This window comes from Bactrocera latifrons, unplaced genomic scaffold (assembly GCF_001853355.1).
Source record: "Bactrocera latifrons isolate USDA-ARS-PBARC rearing strain unplaced genomic scaffold, ASM185335v1 scaffold_36, whole genome shotgun sequence".
Classification (NCBI taxonomy): domain Eukaryota; kingdom Metazoa; phylum Arthropoda; class Insecta; order Diptera; family Tephritidae; genus Bactrocera; species Bactrocera latifrons.
The window spans coordinates 763658-784528 of record NW_017537001.1 but is presented as its reverse complement, the minus strand read 5'-3'; the positions used below and the strand labels follow the sequence as shown (position 1 = coordinate 784528).

General features: G+C 38.1%; 5 protein-coding genes across 6 annotated transcripts in view; 3 read left to right on the top strand and 2 right to left on the bottom strand.

Annotated features, from left to right (window-relative positions):
• Positions 1 to 138: 138 nt before the first annotated feature.
• On the bottom strand, positions 139 to 8793 carry LOC108971811. The gene is made up of 8 exons (XM_018938102.1): positions 8134 to 8793; positions 7642 to 8057; positions 6668 to 7583; positions 5173 to 6200; positions 2845 to 3480; positions 2497 to 2748; positions 1047 to 2045; positions 139 to 977 (listed from the first exon to the last, which is right to left on the bottom strand). Exons 1-8 carry the CDS (start codon positions 8276 to 8278, stop codon positions 324 to 326), a joined length of 5046 nt encoding a protein of 1681 aa, XP_018793647.1. The 5' UTR covers positions 8279 to 8793; the 3' UTR covers positions 139 to 323.
• Positions 3754 to 5164, top strand: LOC108971814 (protein angel). Its single transcript, XM_018938107.1, has one exon. It carries the CDS (start codon positions 3879 to 3881, stop codon positions 5022 to 5024), a length of 1146 nt encoding a protein of 381 aa, XP_018793652.1. The 5' UTR covers positions 3754 to 3878; the 3' UTR covers positions 5025 to 5164.
• Positions 8794 to 8862: 69 nt separating the features above from the next.
• On the top strand, positions 8863 to 10978 carry LOC108971812 (sorting nexin-16). Of its 2 annotated transcripts, none has more exons than XM_018938103.1 (3): positions 8863 to 10288; positions 10349 to 10485; positions 10547 to 10978. In XM_018938103.1, the coding sequence occupies exons 1-3, from the start codon at positions 9137 to 9139 to the stop codon at positions 10599 to 10601; spliced, it is 1344 nt and encodes a 447-aa protein (XP_018793648.1). In that variant the 5' UTR covers positions 8863 to 9136; the 3' UTR covers positions 10602 to 10978. The 2 variants fall into 2 exon arrangements, with proteins under 2 accessions (XP_018793648.1, XP_018793649.1); XM_018938104.1 differs by having other exon boundaries at positions 8928 to 10288; positions 10349 to 10491.
• Positions 10979 to 11078: 100 nt separating this feature from the next.
• LOC108971813 (intersectin-1) lies at positions 11079 to 13085 on the bottom strand. The gene is made up of 3 exons (XM_018938106.1): positions 12887 to 13085; positions 11530 to 12632; positions 11079 to 11461 (listed from the first exon to the last, which is right to left on the bottom strand). The coding sequence occupies exons 1-3, from the start codon at positions 12930 to 12932 to the stop codon at positions 11297 to 11299; spliced, it is 1314 nt and encodes a 437-aa protein (XP_018793651.1). The 5' UTR covers positions 12933 to 13085; the 3' UTR covers positions 11079 to 11296.
• A 997-nt stretch (positions 13086 to 14082) lies between these two features.
• The window catches only part of LOC108971829 (protein FAM13A), an 88969-nt gene continuing 82180 nt past the window's right edge, over positions 14083 to 20871 (top strand). Inside the window, exon 1 of the mRNA XM_018938135.1 lies at positions 14083 to 14460. The gene's annotated coding sequence lies outside the window, so the exon portion shown is untranslated. The remainder of the gene's footprint in view (positions 14461 to 20871) is intronic.

The following is a 20871-nucleotide window of genomic DNA, read 5'->3' as shown; positions in this document are numbered from 1 at the left end:
AAAATCTGCACCCTAGAAATATATGACAAAATATTTATACAAAAAAAAATAACAATAAATAAGCTAAACTGCTACAAAAACTGCCTTTAAAACCTCTAATATATAAAAGCCCTTCGTAAATTTTATAAAAACCTTTCATAAAATATATAAAAACTATATTTCCATGTAGCAGGCTTCAATATGCTTGAACATATAGCTACTAAAATTTTATAAGCCTACACTAAACACCACAAGAAATGATTTATACGCATTTTTAACAAAAGATTCAAATAACAAATATAATTCATGCAAACATTTGCAMCAGCTAAGCGGCACGGACTGCTTCAACCGTTAACTTCTTCAACCACACGTAGCCATTTATGCACAAATGCCAGCACTTCATTTAACTGCGCCAACCACACGTCYAACTCATTTTGCGTGTCCGCGGCGAAAAAGACCGTCGCCGTATCAACTGCTTCACCAGCTTTCTGCAGCGCGCACTGCAAACAGAAGGCGCGTGCGCGTGCACACAGCTCACGCGATGCTGCCTGCAGTGGCATGGTCTGCACATTTGAACGCATATCCAGCGTAAGCAGCAGTTTGTCATCCATTTGATTTTCATCCGACCACACGCTCAAATGTAAGCCATCTATGCTGCACCAGCGGCGATTCCAATTATGCTGCGTATGCGGATCTTGCACGTTTAAGAAGCCGCTGTAGGTGTGTTTGGGAAAACGTATCTCCGCACGGCCGCATAACTGAATTTTCGCGCAGAGATTTGTGGATTTTGTGCGCGATGTCAACGGTAGTTGGCAATTTTGAGTGCTGGCACGCAAGCAAAGTTTATTTGTCTGCTTCGTTTCACATGCCACATATTCGTATGGCACAAAATTGCGAGCGTTCACAGTGAAACTGGCGTGCAGACGAAAACGCGAGACGATTTCATCCGCTGACGAAGAGGATGACGCTGTGCCGGGAGTGCGTACGATGGGGAGTTTCTAAAAAAAAAAATATAAAATACAATTAGTTTAATGAAAACTATGCTTTAAAGTAAGGGTTTAACTCACCACCACGGCGCGCTTCGGTTCGAGTGATAGTGTCGACACTTTGCGCAAGCGCAGCATAAAAACATCGCAACGCACGACAGCATCCTCTTCAGACAGACCACTGGCGAATTCAATGCCACATTCACTAAATATCGCCTGGCCATTGTGACACTCCACGGATTGTGTGGATTTTATGACACCGCCACATTCAAAAGTCACTATATAAAAGTAGTTGAAGAAAAAGTCCTGATTCACATCCACTTTGACCGGCAAACGCATGCCGTCTATGTAGAAGCGATGGGTGTGTTGTTCTGCAGCGCGCRTTGCTGCTGGCGTTGCCGCTGCCACCGGCCGCTGTGGCCACACATCACGCCGGAGTCGTGAGAACAGTAACAAACGTTCAGCTTCCACCATTTCGGGTGAAATCTCCACCTCCGGCAGTTGTCGGCATATAGTTACTGCTTGCGCCAATTGCTCCACTACTGGCGCTTGCTCATCCAATGCAAACAAAGTGTCTAGGTCGTATGTGGAAGTTGTGCTCTGTAGTTGTGGATCGGTTTGGTTGTGCCAAGTTATGCTTTTCGTTAAGGCAATATTTGGCGTGGGAAAGCTGARGGAGCTGGACAGACGTCGCGTCTCATTTTTGACAAATTTTGTGCTGCGTTTAAATGATTTTCGCAAGGCGTTCTTTAAACGTTGATAACGTGCAAAATTATTGCTGCTGGGAGGTGTTTCGATGCAGCTTTGCGGGTGGGTGGTTGGTGGTATGTCACCATAAGTCCTGTTGTGTGGTGTGGAATGCTTTCGTTGTTCTCCCACGATGCTTTGTTGATCTTCTTCCATTATTTGATGGATTTCTTTGAGGCTAGAAGTGTGTGGTAGTTGTGCGGGCAAATCTGATTGCACTTTTCTTGGTGTTGCAGGGCAGCTACTGCTCTGCTGATGTCTAGTTGAAGGCGAKGTAAAGGCAATGTCGCTGGAAGGGTTGCGGCTGGGCGAGCGCTGAGTGCTTAAATTTGACTGAAATTCGCAAAACAGAAATTAATATATCTAATGTAATAACAGTTAAAATTCATGTGTACGTGAAAGGAAGCGATTGGAAGTTTCAAGAAATGTATTCCATGTATAAAAATGTATTCAAAATAAAGGAATACAGTTACAAAAATAAAGATTTAAGGAGGAATGAGTGGTGTTAGAAAATCTTACTTGGAATGAGCCGCCAACCAAATTAAATAAAAATTGCATGAGATATGTTTTTGTTTCCATTTTTTTAGTAATAAAGAAATGTAATATGGCCATAGCATTTTTTAACAATTATTGCTAAACGCATAATGCTAACATTGGAAAGTTAGTAACAAATAGATGATATTTACAGGTATTGGAAATAAAGAAAAACAATTTTAGCCTAATATTTAAGCGTGTCTAAAATGTAAGCTCTTTATACCTAATAAGAGTCAATGAAAATKTCTACCTTAGTCGTAAATTTGGGAACAAATTGCTTGTTAGGTGTGTTCTGTGCACCCGAAGTCATCGACTCGCTAGCCAAGCTTAAATTTAATTGACTAATTGCGGCTTGAGAAATGTTATCAAAACCGGCATCATTTGGAGTGTCATAGGAGATGGAATCATTTGGAGTTGGTGTAGAAGTTGAGAAATGGCGATAAGTATTTATGTGGCTCATCGAATCAGAGCGCAAGGAACTGCCAGATTTGTTGAGAACGTCCTAAACAAAAATAAAAATACAAAGATAAAAAAGATTATATAAAATATCCGATAACTACCTGTAGGAATGGTAGTTACTAAATTATTTGTTACTCACATTCTTTATCTTTTCAGTATGCTTTCCGTTTTCGTGATCTGCAATCAGTTCACTACGACAAAGATTGTCTAAAAATATTTCACTACGATACAGTGACAGATCCGATTTACTCAAATTACGATCTCGTTTTGGTGGTGAATGATTCTCCTGCATGCGCACATTATTGAGCGACTGACAATGCGATAGTGTCATCGAAGTGTCTGAAGCGCTGACATGTGGCTGTGGCGGCGACATGTACGAAGTGTCGCTGGCTGACAATTCCTGCAGCGTTGGCAATTGGTTGGCACGCGAAGTAGTGTTTAAATTGCGCAGGGAATCATGTAATAGCTTTCCCAAGGCAATAGGTGCTGTTTGCGGTGACTGAGATTTCGACTTTTTGTTAGCTTTGTTAACTCTGGCATATAGCACTTCTACATCCGGTTTAACTGGCAGTTCTTTGGCACTGGTTGTATTATCATATTGCGGTGTGCCTGTTATGTGTATGCTGTCTTCTTCAATTTCGGAATAAATTGGCTCCTGCTGGTAAATATTGCTTTTCTCTTGATGTTGTCTTGCCCCGGAACTCGCGTCCGGGTGACGATGGTGTCCATCCGTGCAGTCGAACCCAACAGCGCGTTGTTCCCGTCTTCCAATTTCCTAGAGTTTTAAAATTGAGAACATATGTAAAGGTTTAATAGTATTTTGCTTTTTAGAAATACTATTAACACTATAGTTAATCTTTTCGAATATATTCATAAGTACAGAAAGATTTAAATTATTAAATACGCTTTCGCTTTTAAATTTAAATTTGACGTCCACATGTATAACATACCTGCATTAACAGATACGAATATGAGTGTAATGAAGTATGCGCGAACTATTTTTTTTGTTTCCTTTATCCATCACAAACAGCTGATTAAACTTTCAGAATAACGAAAATATTACACAGCCGTACAAGAATTTTATCCAACTGGTAAAATAAGCCCCATAACTTCACTCAACGCTTGAACGCGCCAAAATCCAGCCTGCTTGGATTCGGTTAACATTTGTGGGAGATGTCCAAAATTTTTATTAGGGTTTTAAATTCAATTCAACTATTTAACGCGACAAAACCTTTTGGAAACATCTTTGAGCAAGTTTGGCATTTCCAGACACAAACGATGAGCAGGTGGCAATTAACAAACAAAATGGGGCGCAGGTGGGAGCGAGTGAAGAGTGAAACGGAGACGGCAATTGGAAACAGCAAAATTTATACTTTGTTGTCCTATAATATACTTGCACAAGATTTATTAACGGAACATCTGTACCTTTACATAGGCGTTGAGCCATCAATGTTGCGCTGGGAGCATAGGCTTTTACGTTTGACGGAGGAGATTCAATACCTAAAACCTGATATACTCTGTTTACAGGAAATGCAATTTAATCACTTAAAAAGTTTGGTCAAACATATCAGCTTTAAAAGAGAACTAGAATATGTGTTCAAAAAGAAGACTGGACACAGAACCGACGGTTGTGCAATTATCTACGATCGAAGTAAATTTAGACTACTGTCAGAGCGGCCTGTAGAGTATTATACCCCTGGTGAAAAGGTTCTCAATCGCGACAATATTGCTTTACTAGCCAAATTTGCGGTTAGGAAGGAACCACAAAAGAAATTTATTATAGCCACAACACACTTGCTTTACAATCCAAAAAGGCAAGATGTACGCATAGYACAAGTGGAAAAACTAATGGGTGCCATTCAGCAGTACTCTGCGGAAACTGAGGGAGAAAATAGTGCATTCCTACCGGTAATTTTAACAGGCGATTTTAATTTTGAACCCAAAACCAGGCCACATCAACTATTATCTGAACCGTGTAAATCTACACCAACAGCTAAAAAATTTTCTGAATCTGAGGTAGCTGGTGACAGCCAGCGACAAACTAGTAGAGAATATTATTTAAAAGCACCGGACAAAGATGCAAATAGACTGCAAATGATGCCACTAGATTTCGGTATGCAAACTGCTTCAACGTTTCAAGACAAATGGATAACGGTTGACTACGTACTCCAATCTGTTGATAAGAATCGGAAGAAAATCCAAATACGATCTGTCTATTCGCTACCAAACATTAATGACTGTGCGCGTACGGGTGCCATACCCAACAAGTACCTAGGTTCGGACCATTACTCATTAGGCATAAAATTCTCAGTATTTTAGCACTGGATTTCACATTGTTGCAAAATAAATAAATTACCACATAAAAWGTATAAACTAAAGGTACGCTTATTAAGATGAAACTTGAATACAAAATGTCCACTGGTRAAAAGTAATCCTCAAAATAAATATAGGAACAACTAAAACTCACCTCAAAAGTTCGCACTGCATGTTCGTCGCTGGCCTCCAACTTTGCACGTATATTGCCAAGTATATAACCCAATTTGGAAAGCGTCACGTCCTGATCCAAATCACCATGATACGAACGATAACTTTTCGTCTTCATAGACGTACTAAGTGTGCCACCATCACAAGAAGTGCAGTTACCTTCCGCACAGCCACCAAGTGGGAAATTCAATTTACGTTGCGTAGTAGCTCGTGGAGCCTTTTTAGGAGGCGCTTGAACTGTGCGAGAGAAATCAAAATTCTGTACTTCGGTATCATTGGTATTCTGTGAACAAGTAGGAGTTGTAGTCTGCGTTGAGGTTTGTACAGCAGAATGATAGCTACCGGGTGGCGATTGTGGCGTAACGCTGGGTTCATAGGGCTGTAACTCATCTGCAGACGTTTGAATGCCCACACTGTGAGATGAATAGTTCCTACGTGGCTGCAAATTATCACGTTTGGGCGTAACCAAACGTAGAATTTTCTTYTTCGAACTGTTCAAAAGTCCGCGTGATGATGACTTCAAGCTGCTTTTTAAGGCGCGATCACCACCTTTGGATTGTTTATTACACCATGGTGAGAGATTACGCCATTGTTCGCGCCAAACAAACTTTTGAGATTCGCCTGCCCTCTTTGACATAGAAATAGGCGGTGATTTGACAGGTGTGTCTTTAGTGGCGATATTCGCAGCCAAATTTGAACACACGCCATCGACAGTGTCGAGATCCACCTTTGGTGGTACTTGCCAACCAATCGTTTGTTGTGGTTCAGCCTGTACTGCTTGGGATCTAAATTGTCGCTTCCTAACGGTAGTGTCACAATTGAGCATTTCCGTGATTTTCGGTTCTTTCCAACCGAATGTGAGTTCCTTTACGGGTTTTTCAACGATTTGCCGTATATTTTTTCCATAATTAGAATATTTCTTAGTGGAATCCATAGCGGACCGTTCGAGATCGCTGAGAGAGGGGCAAGATGGTAAGATTGGCAATCGCCGCGGCGTTATTTCGGACAAGCCTATGCAAGAAACCAACGAAAACAAAAACAAAAAAATAAAAAAAATTATAAATTAGCTAATAGAAAACAAAGACTATTATTCATAGGCATTGCAAAACAATATACGGTACGACCAATTAACCCTATTGAACAAAAAGTTTCAGAAAAGTAGGTCATCTAGATTTTAGTAGACAAAATAAAGCAATGTAATAATATTTCACATCATTACAAGATAGTAAAGAAGAAGGCAAGAGACAAATACCAAACATTATACTAAAAAGGAGATCTTCGTTCTAGTTTTCCAATCAATAAAACTACAAATATATGATTACGTCTGTAAATAAGGCCAAGGCACTTTATTCTATTGAGCAGTTAATGACCATARCAATCCCAAAAATGTAACTATTATTTAACTACATAACTAAAACCAAAAACCGCTATTGCACTACTTGTTTTACTATTTGTCTACGAGTTTTAATAGAACTTACTCGTTGGGCAAGATTTTCGKTGCTGTCGTCTCCTATCTGACGCATACAACACCTTTTCCACTTCCACCTGAGAAGCTTTGTCCACTTTTCCATTGCGTTTTTCAATTTGTTTCTCAGCATCTCGTACCATTACACCCTTTCTTATCAAGAACTCATCGAGTATGCGCTCAGCTTCACGTAACGAAGGCGAAGTAGAGGATAGGGAGGAGACGGTGGATTTTTCCTCTAAGSAAAAGTAAGTGCGGGGCGGTTTAGGTGGTGGTGCTTGCAATGATCGACGTGGCCTGTAATGCACTGATGATAAGCTTAAACGCTTTTGCAGCAAACGACCTCCGCCTTTGTGTCTACGTCGACCGCTATCARTATGTTTTGAACTGCTTGTGAGTGGTGTTGAATATGCGAATGCATCAGAGATGGAATCAAATTCACTTATTTTATCTAGAACTGGACCAGCGAACGTTTCTCTTTTCATTTTAACTGGTTTATTCGCGGTATTCCAACTATCTAAAGGTGGTGCTGTGGGCTCACACATATTTCGTGTCATTTGTGTGCGTGTAACTTTCTCTGACAACGATTTGGTTATTCGGGGAATGTTTAAACTTTGACTTTGTTGTCGACTAGCTTGCAGTTTGTGCTTGTTAACACGGACCTCAGATATAACACAGTTGTTATGCAACTCTTGGATGATATGTATTAATGGGGCGTCTGGAGCACTGGTCTCTAAACGACTGATCGCCGTAAGCTCTTTTGCGTTAGAAGTAGCTTCAGCAGTGAAGTTCTGTTTTGTTCTTTCTTGTTTATGGTGTTTTTGTGGCATGGCTTGAGACTCTTTTTCAGTAGGAATCTTGAAGCTAACTGGACCACCATCTCCATTGTCCACTGGTTTGGTGTAGGACCGTGGCATTAATGTACCGGGCTGTATATAAAATAAAAAATGTAATACAATAAAGCAATAAAACCTTGCGTTTACACACCTCTGGGCAGTCTGAACGTCTGTGCCGYCTTATATGTCGCACGTGTGCGGCACGTGTGCTCACTGATGCAGCATTGCACACACCACCCCCTTCGCCACTATCACTTGTAAAACAGTAACAGAAACCATCACGGCAGGGTTTACACTTGCGCTCATRTTCTTTATTAGAACGGTTCTGATTTATCAAATCGGCATCGGCTGGATCGGGGAAMGTTTTCGTTTCAGTTTTTTCTGTTACAAATCCACTAGCTAATTCGTCGACTTGAGTTACTTCACGRCTTTGCGTGGACAACCGACGTATACGCCGCGCACGAAATTCATTTATGCATTCCTGTAAGCTGAAGGATGAGCAGGAATTAGCTTCATCTTCCTCTTCGCCTAGGCCCTCAGAATTAGATGAAGCTCCAAAGGAGTAATCTAAACCATGTAACATAAATRAATACAYATTAACAAATAAATATGTATATAACTTACAAATCATATTTTTGCTTACCGTCCAAATTCAATTCTACACCATCATCAGAGTCATTAAGCACATTTAGCAGCCCATTATTCTCATCATTATTTTGTTGATGTTGCACATTTACAATAGCCTCGCTAGATTTTTTATTTGATTTTTTTATTTTCGGATTGGTCATACTTGAATCCGAATAGCATTTGTGCTACCGCTCACTGCAAGATGCACCAGCAGAACTGCGCTCATCAACCTTCGACAAGACAAATAACCTAATTGCCGCTGACAGACAAAATTCAACTTGTCGCAAGCGGCTTATCTGTTAAGTGCAATATGAGTTTGATATTCTACACGTTGCACTTGTAATAAACGAGTTTTACTAGCCTATTCAAATAAATTTCAAATGCAACTCGATTAACGTTACTTGGCGTTATCACAAAAATTTTCTTCTTATTACGCTTTCTGAACTCATTCGTACTACTTAACTCAGGGTTGCATTAAATTTTTTCTTTAAAATTTCTATTAAGCTATAAAAATTGAGTGCTTCCACGTCTTTTTTTTTTACCGTAATATAGCTTCAGTATCATAACACGCCGCTAATATTTTCCCAAATATTATAAATCACCTTATATTTGTTACAGAGAATGATGAACTTTCACCACTTCTCTGATTTGCGAGTATTATCTCTCTCTGCACTATTTCACCTTTCGTTTTATCAAATATGCAAACGCAGCACACGCCTTAATGTAGAATATCGCATCAAAGCAGAAATAACAGAACACAAAATTTTGCTGACGGAATTTGTGGAGTACATTGCCGTTGTTTTCCTTTGTTGATTTGTTTGTAGTAAACGTATACTTTTTGTACGTGATCTTTATTGTGATACGTTTAATAAAAAAAGTTTAATATATTTTGTTCTCACGCTGTTTGCATAGCAGAATTGTTGTGATGTTTTCGCAAATGGCAAATATTTGTCTATATTCCCAACGCACTACCTCCCTGTTCAAACACATTCCAGCAAAAAAAACGTCAACCATCTGCGATGTCTCTACGTGCAATTAAGAAACGTGAAAATCAGCAAACTTCGTCAACTGGCACGCGCCAAACGCTCTTTAAGAAATCCAATACATCTCCACAACAACGCAAGCCGCTATTAACGGCAATTGGTGCTAACAACAGTAACAATATCTTGAAGCCTAATAATACTGCCATTTTTAAACAATCAAGTAGTCTACATTCACTACGCAATCTACAGAACCAATACACCTTACTCGACCGCGCCGTACACTCCAGCCCGGAACTACGTCATCCGCAAAKTGCAGACAACGATACGGTTGAAAGCCTCGCGCATGTGGTACGCACCAAATCAGATGGCGATTTGCGTGCATTGCTGAAAAGTTGTACGGGTAATGCAGCAGACACTACTGGTCGTGGCTTAATTGGTGCTAAATCAGAGGTGTGTTTAGAATCAATTTCTTCGCACAGCTACCAAGACGGAAGTCAAACCACATCTATATCAAGCGATACAACACCAACACCACCTAMAACATTGCGTACACATATTTCTAAACATATTGGTTCGCAACATCATCCAACAACCAGTACTACAGGCAATATGTTGTCCGGTGCGCGTTCACATCGTGACCTCTCACAGTCAGCTTACGCCGCCAATACCGGCACGTATGACATCACACTTTCACCAACAAGTCGACGTATGAGCGAATGTAGTTTAAATTCGAGTACGAACTTTTCGCAACGCACCAGTGCAATGTCCAGCAGTGTATTAACACTGTCATCAAATAACCCTGCCACAAATGAGCCGAACACAGTGATGCGTGTGCCCATAATCGGTTATGAAGTAATGGAGGAACGTGCACGTTTTACTGTATACAAATTGCGTGTAGAAAACCCAATGACCAATGATTGTTGGTTAGTGTTGCGACGCTACACAGATTTCGTACGTTTGAATACGAAACTTAAACAGCTGTTTCCAAATATTGTGCTATTGTTGCCGCGCAAAAAAATATTTGGTGACAATTTCAACGCGGTCTTCCTGGATAATCGCGTACAGGGTCTACAAATATTTGTCAATTCCATAATGGCCAAGGAGGAGTTAAGAAAATGTAAATTGGTGCGCGAGTTCTTTTGTCTAGATGAACCGCCGTCATACTCTGAATCTATGGAGGAGTGTAGGGTAAGTCAAATGTAATTGCTAAGGCTACTGTTTGCCTTTTAAAAGTAATTTTTATTTTAGGCAATTTTCGAAGCACAAGAAGAAACGATAGCACATTTAAAAGTGCAAATAAATAGCAAAAACGAATTGATATTAAGTTTACAGCAAAAGTTAAGGGACGAAATTGCGGAAAAGGAGCAGCTAAAAAATGCAATCAAGTAACTGTATTTATCTTATACAAGTTAGTTAACAAACTGCTAACATTGCTATTTTTTGCAGAGACGCATCCACCAATTGTGCGCAGTGCGCTGATGCGCAGCAGAGTGCTCCCTAAAACCAGTACAACACTTCTCACACAAATAATTACCACGTAAGATATTAAGTTTAATTGATTGATTGTCTGTGTTATGCAAAGCATAGCAGTCGACAATTAGGAAAACATTTCAAAATTGAAAGAGAAGATATTCTGCTGCAATAATTGCAAAATAAAACTTCGGGCAAAGTTCGAATTTCTTAACAATTAAATTAAATTTAATTATTTTCATTTGGATAAAATCAGACGTAACTCAAAATGCAATTTGCGTTCCAATAACGCTTAACTATTTCCGTTCTCGAACTGTGTGGTATTTTTAATAGTTTAGTCTACATTTTGTCTGGTAAAACAGGTAGTGCTTTAGTTTTAAAATCGATATTATAGTAAAGTACACAATATTTTTAAACAACAGATTTTTCAAACAAAACAAAATGGAATGTGTGTTATGTATAGTTAAAATAGCATATATATTCAATTATTTTCTTTAAGTTAACATAGTTTATTAGCGTAATTTTKCTAAAGAGCTATAAATGTTAAATGCAATAATAATGTTTTCAATTAAAATACACTTGCTTTCCTTATAAAGATACTTAGAAAGAGTAAAAATAATAACTAAACGGCATAAAATGGCATGTTTGYTTCAATTTACTTATACTAGTTTTAAGGCGTTTATTGCAGGCAAGCGGAAGACAGTAATCGACAAATTTTCGATTATTTTAAAGGCTGGTCATGGCCGGTGGCCGTGCGTACGCCTTCGGTATAAAACCATATTTCCTCGTTTTTGGAGCGTAGGCCCACAACCAACCATCCACCGTTTGATTATTTAGATCCGCATAAATCCAGTCGCCTCTGCGCACATTTAAGTCATCTGGCGCTTGCGCCTACAAAAACATACATATGTAAAAATGATTATACATTTACAGTTAATAGYTGTTCGTAAAACTTTTACCTTATAATCGTAAAGCATCACCAGCTCAGTGCCATGGTAGCGCAGATCATCTGCGCTAATGCCGCCAATTTGCTGTTGTTGCTGCTGATGCTGTGCTGCATTTTGTTGTTGCAAGTTACTAATGCATGTTGCATCCAGCTGGGCTGCCGATGTGGTTAGCGTTTGACCCAACGATGTTAAATTGCTATTCAAATTGGCCGCAGTAAGCTCTAAATTTAATTGCGTTTGTGATTTGTGTACGGCATTGTTATTGTTGTTGGCGCCACCAATCAATGTAGCCGTATCTTGTACTGTGCCGCAGACATTCAACATTTTCTGTTGTGTTTGCAGCACACTTTCCGCTGGAAAGACAAAAGCTGACGGTATGAAACCCTCCTGGCCATCACTGCGCACAATCCAAAACCAATCGGGATCGTCACGATTCAAAACTGTAACAAATTCGCCACGTTCTACAGATAAATCATTTTCATCGCGTGCTATGAATGTGTAGAGGACAATATAACGGCCGCTGGGTTCTTTATGGAATGGTGTGCACTCCGGTTCTAGCAACAGATTTACTTCGGAATTTTTTGGTGGTGCACCAATAGTTCCGGCGTTAGCGTTGGTGCCACCACAGCTAGGCACAACACCACCGCCACCACTATTACTACCATTTACGACGGCGTTGACAGCACTTACATCGTCAATTAACTCCATCTTGCTCTCGGCGCTCAAAAGTGGCATATTCTCCTGATTATGCTCTTGTACGTTGACATTTTGATCGCGTGGTAGTTTTTTCTTAATAGCTAGATCTGCCAGTTGTGTATTGTACGGCGCGCAGTATGAGTATGGTATGAAGCCTTCCTGTCGCGTATCCTGACCAATTACGTAAACCCAGTCGTTCTCACGATATAAAATGTTGACTATTTGGCCACGCTTCACTTCAAGTTCATCATCCACACAGGGAGTAAAGTCGTGCAGAACAACCATTTTTGAGTCCGGACTGAGACCGTGCTCCTTCTCAATGCCAACACGTACYAATGTTTCGATGCTAGACGAACCGGTTATGCGGCCTAAGCCCACACCAGGGATGGGTAAATCGCGTTCTATATTGGCGTTAGTGGCTTAAACAAATAAAAATTAAAATAACCACAAGCACAAAAACGATTTTGCGAAGAAATAAAGCAAAAACAAAACAAGTATGCAACTTAAGTCTTTTGTTTTAACCAAAGACAGGTGAAGAAAGTTTTTAAAGCAAGTAAATTAGTTTATTAGTAACTAATGTTTAATAAATTTKAATTATTAATTTATATGTAAGTTGCTTTTTCAACTTTTTCTAAGTTTTATTAACGCTTTCTAGTAGTAGTGGAGAGACTACCTTTCTTTTTATCGCGCCGCATGCGCACGGGACACAAAAACGCCATTTTCAAAATTTTTTACTTTTCAATTAACAGAACAAATAAACTTTTCACATTTTTTTTCTAATYTAGTTTAATTTATTAATTTCCATAATTTTCTTTGCTGTAGTTACTTTATTTGTGGTTTGAAAATATTGTTTGCTTTGGGATACATTCTAGTGGCCTAGGCGACATCTATGCGATGGAATGCCATTACCAGAGAACGTAAAACAGAGACAGAGAACGTTTATAAACGTTCTCTGATATACGTTCTCTGCCATTACAAAGTTATTCTGTACTCTTGTTCAGATTTTCAAACTCATTACTTATTTTTATATTGAATATAACATTATTTTATTGTAGCCCTTTAATTTAGTAATATAAATATTTTTCATAATACATTAATTTAAAAAGAAAAATAAATTTAAAATTATATAAAAATAGCAGTAGCTAAAATTTCCATTATTTTAAATTGGTTACAAGGTACAACCCTGCGTGCAATTTGTTGTTTATGTTTACGTTTTATCTTGCCGGCCCAGTTGGAAATTCATGGAGGTAAGTACTTTTGAAATATTCAACGCCTCAAACCTTTCTAAAAAGTAATTATAAAAGTGTTTATTCCCGATATTTAGGAATATTTTTATTTTTTTTTTAATATTTCATATATGCTATGAATATATATAATATTAAACATATAAAAATACGTTTTCATTAACAAGATTTGTTCGCTAATGTAATTGGTCTCGCAATATTCCGATAAGATTTCTCCTAAAATCTCTTACACCGCACTCTACTCCATGGAATGTCAAGATAAAACAAACATGCAGCTTGCGTATATTTTTTGTAATTCTACTTTACCTATCCACGCAGTGTTGCCAAGCTTTACGTGTGTTATGACCCTAAATATACTCAAAAAATGTTATGACAACATAATTTAATGATTTTGAGTTTTACTTACAGAAAATTTCAACTAAGCAAATTTCTATGTAAACTTAAGGAATATATATTCACAGTTACAACTAAATTTGGCATTTTAAAATATATGTGTCAATTGATAAATGATGTTTATGTAAAAAGCAAAAAAGCTCTATAAAATTTGCATAAAAACTTGCAGCGGCAACTCTGCTTGCAATGCATTTCTGTTTATATCCATTCGGTACAATTTCAATATCTATGTGCATGTTACAAGTGCCAGTATATGTGTATTCYATGAAAAAATATAAAATAAATGTTTTAGCCTTTACAATTGCATCACTTAAATAATGTACAAATTTAGAAGCGAAATCGCGGTCAATGATTTAAAATACTACTAAATCATTGAATATAGTTGAACCGTGTACACTAAATAAACTTTTCGCCAGCGGCTCATCCTATAGCTGCAAAGCCGCAGTGAACCTATTAAAACTAAATTTGTAATAATTTCGGGTTGTGTTTAGTATCGCGCCGGTTAATTTTGGCTCACCGTACATAATTTCCTACACGTTTTGCATATTTTACTTGAATTTCGTGTAGCAAATTCAGCCACGAATAAACGAATCAGCTGCACAGTTTTTAGGTAAGTAATGCAAAGCTAAATTAATTGTGCAATACGGCGAAATCGCTATGTGGAAGATTCTAGTACATTCATGCTGCTTCCTATTATGCAGCTAATTTCGACAGTATCCCTGAAATTTGTTAGGGTCGTATACAATAGTATATTAGTTGAGATGTGCTCTTCAAATGAATAACCTTGACATATTTCATCAGTTTTCTAAAACCGCATTCCACACCGATGACACCATATGCTAATATGTAGTACATATGTACGTGCAAGAAAAAGAGTGATTGCGATTCTTGATGCAAGAACGTTAGCATGTGTTTGTTGTGCGCAACAGTATATTGTTGTTCCTTATATACATACATACATACATACAGGCCGATGCATGTATATTTTGCTTGTCCAGGGATCAAGGTTACTTCTCTTAAATGGAAGTAAAACACAAGGTCAATTTATGTAATAAGAGAATAAAAACGATTTAGGTAGATTCTCTTGATTGCGTTGTCCTTGGACTTCTTTGTATAAATTGCCTATCTTCATTTCTTTAGATGATTTTTTAAACACTTTTAGGAAAAAACGACAAGCTAAACTTCGTAATTTGCTGTTCGTTGGTATACAAATAAGTGAAATTGAATATGTAAATATCTACACTTATGCAAATTCCCCAACAATAATAACTCTAACTGGCGCACACCGCGTAAAACAAAAACAAGTAACAATTCCAAAAATTTGCTTTTGCTCAAAAATAGCTTTTTCAATAACAGCCAGATCAGCAAAAAGCAAAATTTCCGGCATGAGCTACACTTGTTGTATTGTGAAGCTGCATAAACTGAAAAACATTTTGTAAACATACATATCTTACTAGACAAAAGCTCATTAGCTGGAGCGTGTTAAGCACAGGTTTTCGGTATTCCGAAAATAATATTGCTAATATACAGCAAAAATAAAATTTATAATCACATAAATAACAAAAGTATATTTACTGTGATCTTCAGTGCGCTTCTTTCAGAGCACAGGTGCTAACTATTTAAGCCACACACTTAATGCTATATGCTTTTACTGCTTTCTGTTATTGCTCGGGTCAGTAACAGACCACTTGTTTGTATATTGGCAAACACAAGTGAGCGCAAACTTCATTAGTGGCTCTCAGCAACAAGTGATCGCGTCACACGAGCAGYTAATAATTGCTTGTCCTTGACATGCACACAAACACAGTGTTCGCTACATTTGTTGAGGAAGTTTCTGGCTGCAGAAGTACACGCCGATGATATTTCACTTTTTTATACAAATTAACTGGTTTCTTCAGTYATTGAGATTGTGATGAGCGGATGAATGATGAATGGCTCATCACCAGATATTATGTGAGCGGCGAACAAACGGTTTAATAAATGATTGCAATAAAATAATATAATAAAAAAATATAAATCAGTCAAAACATGTCCGAAATGAAATGTCGAAATATAGAACTCTGTAGGAAAGCCTTTGAAAGTGTTTAAAAGTGCTTAAGGTAATAGCAAAGAGCTTCGAATAGGTTATTGTGGTAATTTTTAGAAAAGGCCTGTCGGAGYTTTAAAAAAAAGATATTTTGACCTAAGAATTTTCGTTTGAAAAGTAGATAATTAATAATAAGCGATATTAAGTCGAAATGCTCAGATAAAAATCTTGTTTGCATAAATATGCTTAAATTATACAAATCCTTCGATTATATTCTGAAGCTAATAAACAAAAGTTAAAAAGAATATGTGGAATATTTCTCAATTAATAATGTTGACCTCAAATATGCTCACATGTGGCGCCATTTATTAGTTTTCCCATACATTCCGTCGTCTAGCAAACCCCGACACGCAGCGCCGATAAGCTACCGACTGACCAAGCGAGCTGGCGTACGTTTCAGTGAACGGCCGCACATAAAATTAGCCCATAAAAACAGACGCTTGCAATATGCAAGCGATCACATGACAGCTAAATTTCAGAAATCTCTTATCTTGCCAAACAACTCCGTGCGACCTGTTTCACTTCCATTTCTGTTTGGTTTGTTTGTTGGGAGTTAATTAACGGACAAACATAAAAGAGCTGCGAGTGTGCCATTTTGTCAAGCAGCCTCATTAGCCAGCCGCACAGTCGGCTATAAACCCAATAGCGGCAGCTGCGCTTGAATGAAACAAAACTGACTACGTGTCAGCGACGACGTAGCTGAAATGCCAACATAAAACACACACATACGTACATACATACACGTAGGCCCATAATTGCAATAAATTATATTTCTTAGTCTTTATTTTTTGTTGCTTATTTACTTCTTTAGTTGTATTTTTTTGTTTTTTTTTTTGTTTTTTGTTTTTACTCGCCAATAGATCATGTGACAGCGCTAGCCAACAATTCGCCGCGGGCTTGCCTTGGCATTTCGTCTAAGGCGATTCCCGTGCATTGACCTGTGCTGTGTTGCAGCGTTGCCGCATTTTGTGGCCAAATCTATTTGGCGCTGCATTGCAACGCGCACCCCATTCCATTGCAAAGATAATCGTGTTTTACTTATTTATGCAATTTAACGCCCACGATTAGCGGCTGAGCGGTGTTAATAGCGTGGTGGCACTGAGTCGCTGCAAAGGTGGAACAAAAYAAACAGTAAAAGTAAATAAAAAACAACTGTAGTGCTGGGTTGAACGTGCTTTGAGGTGGAGGCATAGCATAAAGCTCGTTTTTAGTTTAAAAGTTAAATTTACACAGCTGATTGGACGATATTACGAAACCAGTTTGGTGCATTTAAGTTTGTTTCTAGAAGTTTAGTTTTATGGTGAGGCAGCAAGTAGCAAGGCGGTTTAGTTGCATAGGCTATCAGTCAACGCTACGAATATATATATATTTGAGTGTGAACGATGAAATATGGTGCATCAAAGAAGGTTTAACAAAAAATGTGTTGGTCTAATAAAGGTCGGGGCGCTCTGCTAAATTCCAATAGAAAGCCGCGGCTACATAGTAAGTATAACTTGAGAAACTAGTCGAATATATGTTACGTATCTATTTTTCATAACAGCATAGCATTGCACTTGTATAGTGCCTCGCCATGATATTTGACCAAKTTTGAGACCACTATAGCTTACTTGTTTATGCTATGGCTAACGGTCAATAATATTTTTAACAAAAATTGACACCTCGTAGACCCAGGAATGTTAGCCGTTTAAAGTTATTCTGCCCGAAAAATGCATAACCTGATAACGCGTTATGATCAAATTTGACCCAGACCGTACAATATAAACTTTCATAAAAATCTTTAKTTTCGCCTCCAATATAGGTTCCTGAGCCAATACGAGCACGTGAAAGATTATTGMAAATTTTCTTTATATTTATTACACATTTAAGATTCGAGTGATCGAATTTTCGGTTTTTGGTATAAGCTCATTTCTGTACCATCATTCGCTATATAAAGGAGTTATATTTCCTTGAAAAAAAAAAAAAAAAAATTATCGATTCGGTTAGAGATGCAGTTTATATGAACGAGTCCGGGTCAATTTTGATCAGATATCATATTCGAGAAAACAATACTTTGGCGAAAATGATTAAATTTGGCATATTCATATAAACTATTATTTTTCTACTTGAAAAACTCAGATCATCTAGCTATAACTGGGCTCTTCGAATGTTAAGTGTATTGAAGAAATCTTTCGTTTCTGGGAGTTGTATCAGCAGAAAACATTACTAAATGATCAAATCATGGAGTGCTTTCGATTTAACAGTTCTTGACTTGATACTAATCCGGATCCGGTCAGGGCTCATAGACGCGACGGTCGTAGGGACGGAAGTCCTTCGTTCGGTTGTTGTTATTGTTGTAGCGGATTCATAAATCCTGTCAATTGTTAACAATTGTCATCGAAGTCACCTGGAAACGATTCCTTCCGCCTTTAGTTCGTAGTCGGAAGGGTTTTAGATTGAGGCTTAATCAAAGTAAGCCAACAAATATCATTTCCACTTAAACTTTTTACAAAAATTTTTACTTGAAGCCGGCTTCAAAATCCTCAATTTAACTTACACAGCTGAACCTTTTCCATTTTTATTGCCAACACTGTCGCGCCAAAGTAGTTTAATCAAAATCCTCAATTTAACTAACACACCTGAACCTCTTCCATTTTTATTGCCAACACTGTCGCGCCAAAGTAGTTTAATCGCCGTACATTTACAAATAGTTAAAACATGACAACAACAACARCAACAATAAGGCACAGCTAACTTGTAATGCCACTGAAAATCAGCGCAAGGACGTTTATTGCACCTAAAGCATAAGTGACTACTAGCGAATGCAATGAGCGCGAACAAAGGAAAAACGAATGTAATAAACAAGGGYGCCACAGCCGAAGCAATAACAACATTGGCGCACAAATGCAATAAAAGGCAATAACAAATAGTGCCACAATGGCTAAAATGCAATTAGTTCTGTATGTACATATGTGTGCATGGCATTGTGTGTGCGGTTTGCTACCAAACTTGCATGGGCGCCTTGCGGTAGGCAACACACAACGCAAAGAAGTGCAAAAGTAGAGCTGAAAATTCGGATTCTTCTTTATGTGTGCGCGTGCGTATGGAATAGTGTGTCGTAATAGTCGCTAAATGTTGCACACTTTTTGGCAATAAATATTCGGCTACACCCAAAAAAAGGCTTTAATTGCTTTATGACTCAGCTGTTTCATTGAAACACTAAAAAAATGTAAGAGAAAAATAAAAATTTAGATATAAAAAGAAGCAAAAAAATGTACAAAAAGATTGCCTTATCAACTACCCAACAACTGCTTCGAGATTTTTTTTTGGTACTTTTTTGGAGCCTTAGTTGTTTCAGTGAGCATTTGGTGACTCATCTCGAGCAGATTCGATGGAGTTGAACCAAAAGCAAGCAAATATAATATGGGTCGATTAGGAAGAAACAACTATTGAAAATTTTATGGGTCGAAATTAGAATACAACACGCTTTTACTTGACCTATTCGTATACAAATCGAAAAATGCAAGAATTTTTTTTTTTTATTTAAATATATATATTTTTTTCTACTTGTAAATTCTAAACACTCTGAAATCGCCGTYATAATCKTAAGTTGTTGTTGAGTATTTCGCCTCCGTCTACTACTCAACACTACTAACAATTTAAATGCTTGAGTGCAATGAATATTGGCTCATTGGGTGGTGGGCAAATGAAAAATGCATTGAGGTTGCAATTGCTGACATTATAGCTGTAAATTATACGAGCATTAGCACAGCTGGCTGTCACGATAGTGGCGATTGTAATTTGCATATATACATATATACATACATACAATWTTTTAAAGTTACATACAAATATACAATGTCTTTATTTATAAGCTCAAATGATTTAGAGGGGATTCCTTATACCCTGAACATGGAACAAATTTAAGTTTGCCAGGAAGAACACTCTTAACGAAATGTGGGAATCTCTAAAGTTATACAAATACATATATTGTCGCTTATTTTTTGAGATAWCGAACTGAAATTTTATCCTTTTCTTCCGAAGAATTTTTTTTTGTCGGAACTGCCAATATCGCTCTAATATAGCATATAGTTGTCATACAAAGTGAACGATCAAAATCAAGCTCTTGTATGGAACCTTTTTATTTGGCTGCGGCTGCGTCTCAGATGGTTCATCGCTTGAGTCCATTTTTCGATGACTGGTTCGAGCATTTTGACAGGTAACTGGCGAATGACACGCATGGTGTTTGAATCGCAGCGGTTTGTTCCGCATAGACTTAAGACTTTACATATCCCCACAGGTAAAAGCCTAACGGTGTGATATCACACGATCTTGGGGGCCAATCGGCCGACCCAAAACGTGCAATTATCTGCTCACCGAAGTGTTCTCTCAATAAACCCATTGATTTATGCGATGTGTAAGAAGTGGCGCCGTCTTTTTGAAACCAAATGTCGTCGAGATCACGAGCTTCAATTTCAGGCATCAAAAAGAAGAAGAGAACAATTATGTTCTCACCGGCAACATTTTTGAAGAAATATGGACCGACAATTTCACTTTCTGGAATCTCTTCAGGTKGCTCTTCGTTCGAAATGCGGCAATTTAGCTTGTTTACATACCCATTGAGCCAGAAATGGGACTTATTGCTAAACAAAATTCGGCTTGRAAACATCGGATTTCGTTGGAACTTTTCAAGAACCCATAGAGCGATGATATTGTCTCTTCGAAAGGTCGAGTGGCTTCAGTTCTTTCACAAGCGTTTCAATTTAAGATCTCAAAGTACAGTCCTCAGTTCGAGTGGCTGCGAACGGCACCGAATTGAGTCTCCACGGTCTTCGTGCACACTCTTAGTTACAACTACTATATTTTCTTCACGGCATGCTGGGCGTGGTGCCTCTACTAGGATTACCCGTTAGTTATTAAAAACACACCTGTAAAGGTTATAACATCTCGGGTACTGCC